The following is a 6,205-nucleotide window of genomic DNA, read 5'->3' as shown; positions in this document are numbered from 1 at the left end:
AAAGATAGACGGCCACCATAGTCACAATCGCGCTGATTTCTAATATTGCCCGGCGGAGCGAAAAACGCTGTGACGCGACAAAGACCAATACATAGGCGACAATCAGCATCCCGACTGCCCCGAGTCTGACGGGCATCTCAATAATTTCGGGGAAATCCGTTATACAAGCCAGCGCAAGACAAACGAGCGTGACAGCCACAATATTTGCGGTTTGATTTTCGGCATCCGTATTTTTCGACTTATCACGCAGCCGGACCCAAATCAGACAGAAGCCAATGACGCACATCTGCACACCTGCCAAAACAAAGGAGAACCACGGTTCGAATTGTCGATGACCGGCAATCACTGCAATCAACCCAAGGACAATTGCCGCGCCTGCAATGAGCTTCATAGCAACAGGCGCGTGCCGGCGCAGCAAGCCTTCCATCGCGATCAGTATCAATACGGGAAACAAAATCGCGGGAATTAAGGCGACACGTTCCAAGGCATAGGAGTCGGTGACCCAAAAACCGGACCGTAAGGCCAACAGAAAACTTGCCGCCAAGGCCAGATAGCCGATACGGCGTTCGAAAATTGAAGACTTATCCGCTTGCCGTATGCTCAGCCATAAGGTGAGCATACCGATTGCGGCAATCACATTAATGAAGACGTCAGCGGAGCCCATCAGAGGTCAGTCCATGAGCTTTGCAATAGCGCGGCCTGCGAGTCTTCGCAGAAGCCATTCGACCGGCTTAATGGGCGGACGCTCTGTCCGCCCCGTGTGCGGGTTGAAGAAGTATCCTCGATTGTCAGCGCCCGAGGGCCTATCCAATAACGCATTGATGACCTCGTATGACATCATATTTCCTGTCAAAATAACCATCGACGCAAAAGACATTCGGGATCTTTTACCGGCGGCCATTTCCGCGCCCGCCTCCATATCAATATATTTCCGTGATGAAGAACATCCCATGACAAATTCGAGTTCACGCAAAAAGGCCTCGGAAAAATCCTCTTCCGTCCAGCTCGCGCGCGGGCGTCCTTTGGTCGGATAATTCAGGCGCTCTTCAGGTGTTTGTTTCCCCGCTCGCGTCACATAAACACTGGGCAGAGAGGCCGCATAAGCATCAATAATCGTCAGTTTTTTGAGGCGGCATTGACGGTAGAGATTTATGGTCTCTGCAACATCATCCATGCCGTTCACGACGATATCCACGCGGTCTAGAATGCCGTTCAAATGATCGGGCCAAGACCCGTCATAGACGTCGATTTTGGCTTCCGGATTGATATTTAATATGGCCGTCTCAGTTGCTCGCGTCTTCTCTTTATCTACCGTGCCGAGATTGGCGAAGACCTGACGGTTCAGATTGGATAACTCAAACACATCCATATCTGCGATAATGAAATGCCCGATCCCACTTCGCGCCAAGGCTTGCAAGCACGCGCCGCCCATGCCGCCCACGCCGCAGACGAAGACGGATGACGCCTTCAGCTTGTCTTGTTCGGCTTGGTCAACAAACCCGAAATTTCGTGTCGTAAACTCGTCATATGTGAAGGCATTGGTCAGCTTTTCCATGGTCGTAACTCTCCCCAATGTTTGCGGTTGTCGAACCAGTGCAGCACCGGAAAGAAAATAGATTGAAGACTGAAGAAAAGGATAGCGACGAGAGGGGCGATGACGGGCGCGTCCGGGTCTTTTCGCATAAAATAGTGCCGCACGGCAGGCGCGTCTAGTTTCCCGATTTGTAAGAAGTCATCGCCCCGCGCATAATCCAATTTTTCTTCGCACATATAATTGTAAGCTTCTTTTCGATGTTTAGGGGCCTCGTCATAGGTCTTCTTCAGATTTTCTGATCCCCCCGTATAAGCGTTGGAGATCACGAAACTGTCTTCATCAAATCCCGCTTCCGACCCGACACCGAAAGCCGAGCGATGGGCTTCCATTATTCGGCGCGCGATTTGCAGATGCGTGAAGCTGCGCCGTGACGATATTTCGGGGGTCGGGTAAGTGTTGGAGTAAAGCTCAGAGACCAGACCGACAACCGCCGGAACTTGAGTCACCGACGACACCCAGACAGGCCGGAACTGTCTGCGGATCAGCATCAATATACAGGCAAAGCCATAGAGCAGAGCCGACAAGCCGCCGCTGCGGGCATCAGGGTCGACCATGACCAAACCAAGGTGGAGGACTTCTTCCGTCTGTCCTTGTAATTCGACGTCTAAAATCGGCATGCTGTTAAACGCGAGAGGGTGTCCGGTTTTGCGCTCGTAAAGGATCGTGACAAGAGAGCGGGACAGCGCATCGTTACCCTCTTGAAAAACGCCGTAATCCAGCGGCTCTCCGGGTAAGGTTTTCTGCGCTATCGTTTTTAGGTCATGTCTCAACGCAACCAAGGTTTGCGCGGGCAGGTGTAATTCGGGACGTTCAACGACCCAACCTGAAATGTTGCGGCCCAGCGGAAGCCGGCGCGATAAATATCCCTTTTTTTCTGCCCTCATGACTTGTCTTTATAGGAGTACTCCTGATTTTTTTGTTAAATTAACTCCAGATTGAAACTTCGAAAAGTTAGCTGATCGACAGCTGAATGCTCACGCTCTCCACAAAATTTATCTCAACTTAGCCTCTCTGTTTTGGACAGTTTTCGAGGATTTGCTAATGTCCGCTTCTCTAATTGGTTTGTTTAGTCAAGTTCCTAGTTTCCTTTAATTTGTGGTTCTGTCTGTTCCCGGGTCACGCTTCTCTTCGCAGTCGGCTGATCAGTGATAGGCGCTGCATGCATTTTTCGGATCGGTGGTGTAGCGCCTCGCTAAGAGTCGTGCTCATAATATGGCACAGCGGACATTATCGGCGTGATCCACAAACACCTCGTCCAGGTCAGGACGAACCGTTAGTTTATAATGTGTGGTTAGCCGACAAGGCTGCACTGACCTGACGCGCTTCCAGGCACACAACGTCATATCCGAGGGCCTGTAACCCATGAAACAGCATCTGGCTTATAACGCCGGCTTCAAAGCCTAGCTTGGCAATCGGCTCTCCAGACTTGCGAAGGTAGTCATCAATCGCTTCGACCTCGCAGTCTAACATTCGTTCCACGATAATATCACCATCAGCGTCCACAACGCACAGCGCTACAGTACGCAGCGAAACATCCAGTCCTACAAAATAGCTCATTCTTATCTCCCATAGCTACAGATCAACATCTGTAGACTATCAGGAACTCGACCGCGTAATCAGTCCGTCCAATTACGCATGCTAAGAGGACTATCGCGAAGTCAGCTCACCTGGCAAACTCTAGTCGGACTATTTGCCAACTAATTTCGCGAGGTTCACGATTTTGTCCGCTTCGGCGGCCGGTTTATCCCAACGGATTCTGTGTATACGGGGAAATCTTAAAGCATAGCCGGATTTGTGTCTTTTACTGATTTGCGCTGCGTCAAAGGCGACTTCGAAAACGAGCTCTTTTTCAACCTCTTGGACAGGGCCGAATCTTTGGAGCTTGTGACTGCGCACCCAATTATCGATTTTCTTTAATTCCTCGTCCGTGAAGCCGAAATAGGCCTTTCCGATAGGTAGAAGGGTGCCGTCCTCTCCCCACAGACCGAATGTGTAATCCGAATAAAATGAAGAGCGTTTGCCCGTACCGCGCCTAGCGTACATCAGGACGGCGTCCAATAGGAAAGGATCGCGTTTCCATTTATACCAAGCATGTTTTGGCCGCCCGGACACGTAGACGCTGCTCATATCTTTGATCATGAGGCCTTCGATCAGACCGCCTGTCTGTGCCGCTTCTTCGCGTAGTGAGACCAGGTCGTCGGTATTCTCGAAAACTAGAGTCTCCGAAAGTGCGAAGCGCCCGTCGGGGTGGGCCGCAATCAGGCTTTTCAACAGCTCTCGACGGCGCGACAAGGGTTCCTGCCTCAGGTTTTCAGACTGCCAGTCCAGAAGATCATAGGCGATCACATGAGCAGGTAATTTTTTCATCAGGGTTTTTGCGGGTTTCTTTTTATTAAGCCGCTGTTGCAGATCATTGAATGACCCGATCTCTCCGCCGGGTTTTACAAGTAACTCGCCGTCGATAACGCCGTGAAAGTCGACGGTCTCGATCAGGTCTGGAAAGCTGCCTGAGATATCTTCGCCTTTGCGGGAGAATATTTTGACCTCCTTCGCGCCGCCGCTTTTGCCATTGGCGGCGACTTGGACACGGATGCCGTCCCATTTCCATTCGGCCTGATGGGTTTGAGGGGTGATTCGGCTGAGGTCTTTTTCGACATCAATCGGATGGGCAAGCATAACCGGCGAAAAGGTGACGACGTCGCTTAAATCCGGCAGGTCTGCGGTCCCGTCGAGCCAAGCGAAAAGATCGAGATAGGGCGGTGTCAATCCGTGCCAGGCCGCCTCAATAATATCAACATCCACGCCTTTCATCTTTGCCAGAGTTTGTTTCACCGACCGGGCCGACATGCCAATACGAAGACCCCGCGTACCGAGCTTTAATAGCGCCCATCTTTGCGACGGAGACATATTATCCAGAAGCGTGATCAGATATTTTTGGATGCCCGCTTTGTCGCGGAATTGAAATTCCTCGATTATTTCATGCAGGCTGGGAAGACGGTTGAGCCTGACGGGATCTTCAGATTTTGGCCAAGCCAGCGCGACAGTTTCGCTCATTTCACCGACATAATGACGAGACATATCAAACAGGAACGGGTCCATCCGTTCCATCATCAGAGACTTGATGACATTGCGTTTGAAAAGATCAAAACTCAACGTACCGGCAATCGCGGCGAGCGCCCATCCTCTGTCAGGATCAGGTGTCGCGCGAAGATAGTTGGAGAGGATTGTTTCTTTCGCCAGAGTTGAATTGGTGAAATAGAGATCGTCCAAGAGTTCTGCGAAACGTTCCATTATTCAACGCTTTCATCGCGGCCAATCAGGTTCAGCGCCTTCGCCCGCATGCCCCGCTCTTTTAGGGCATATTCCAAAGCTTCGACACGGCCATGCGTAATCCAAATATCTTCGGCTTTTGTCTCCTCACAGGTGCGGATAAGATCGCCCCAATCCGCATGATCGGAGACGACGAGTGCCATCTCCGCGCGTTTCTGTCGGGCCCGGGCGCGGATTTGCATCCATCCGCTCGCGACGGTCGGCAGCGGGTCAGCGAAGCGGCGGGACCAGCGGTCATTTATCTGCGCAGGTGGGCAGAGGACGATTTTACCTTGAAAAACATGTTTGTTAGCGCGGGGAATATTGCTGACCATTTCCCAGGCTCCAAAATCCTGCCCGTAACTTTCGTAGAGTTCAGTCAATTTTCTGAGTGCGCCGTGCATATAAAAAGGCTCTTCATAGCCCGCGAGGCGCAGCGTCTTCATGACGCGCTGGCATTTTCCCAACGCGTAAACGCCGACGATGTGCGTCCGGTCGGGCAGGGCGCGGAGAGACCGTAGGAGCTTCTCAACCTCAGCTTCCAATGGAGGATGTTGAAATACGGGTAGCGCGAAAGTCGCCTCTGTGATGAACACGTCGCAGGGAACAACCTCGAACGGAGCACAGGTTGGATCGGGATGGCGTTTATAATCGCCGGCCGCCACGACCCGCGTGCCGTCATATTCTAAAACGGCTTGAGCGGATCCGAGAATATGGCCTGCACTGGCGAACCAAAGCGTAACCCCACCGCCGAGATCAAACCGCTCGCCATATTTCAGTCCTGTTTCCTGCGTTTCTTCGCCAAGATAATAGCGCGTGCGCATGATATCTATGGTCTCGGGCGTCGCGAAGACTACCCCGTGTCCGGATCGGGCATGGTCGGCATGACCATGCGTGATGATGGCACGTTTCACCGCCTCCGCTGGGTCGATATAAATATCCGCCGGCACGCAATACAAGCCTTCCGGGCGAACTTGCATCCATTTCTCTGCTGCAGCGTTAGACATAAGGATCCGATTTAAAGTGAAAAAGTTCTATATGTTATGTAGCGAATGAGAATGGCAGACGTTCCCGTAAATATTGAAAAATGGTTCACCGACCGGAATTGGCAGGTGCGGGACTATCAACGCGCCATGGTAGATGCCTTTGCATGCAAACAAGATACTTTGCTGATCGCCCCGACGGGCGGCGGTAAAACCTTGGCCGGATTTCTGCCGAGTCTGATTGATCTCGCTGAAAAACCGGACGGCGCGACTCCAAGCCTTCACACGCTATATATTTCGCCCCTTCGCGCCCTGACAA

The 6,205-nt window shown here is 51.9% G+C and overlaps 3 protein-coding genes across 3 annotated transcripts; all 3 read right to left on the bottom strand.

The window, feature by feature from the left end:
* Positions 1 to 670: 670 nt before the first annotated feature.
* Positions 671 to 1,555, bottom strand: CHC_T00010198001 (E1 enzyme family). The gene has a single exon (XM_005710658.1). It carries the CDS (start codon positions 1,553 to 1,555, stop codon positions 671 to 673), a length of 885 nt encoding a protein of 294 aa, XP_005710715.1.
* A 1,317-nt stretch (positions 1,556 to 2,872) lies between these two features.
* On the bottom strand, positions 2,873 to 3,151 carry CHC_T00000685001 (hypothetical protein). The gene has a single exon (XM_005710657.1). The coding sequence runs from the start codon at positions 3,149 to 3,151 to the stop codon at positions 2,873 to 2,875; it is 279 nt and encodes a 92-aa protein (XP_005710714.1).
* A 129-nt stretch (positions 3,152 to 3,280) lies between these two features.
* On the bottom strand, positions 3,281 to 4,885 carry CHC_T00009199001 (Putative ATP dependent DNA ligase). The gene has a single exon (XM_005710656.1). The coding sequence runs from the start codon at positions 4,883 to 4,885 to the stop codon at positions 3,281 to 3,283; it is 1,605 nt and encodes a 534-aa protein (XP_005710713.1).
* Between the last annotated feature and the right edge of the window lie 1,320 nt (positions 4,886 to 6,205).

Source organism: Chondrus crispus, genomic scaffold (assembly GCF_000350225.1).
Source record: "Chondrus crispus Stackhouse genomic scaffold, scaffold_575, whole genome shotgun sequence".
Classification (NCBI taxonomy): domain Eukaryota; phylum Rhodophyta; class Florideophyceae; order Gigartinales; family Gigartinaceae; genus Chondrus; species Chondrus crispus.
This window is presented reverse-complemented; position numbering and strand designations above follow the sequence as displayed.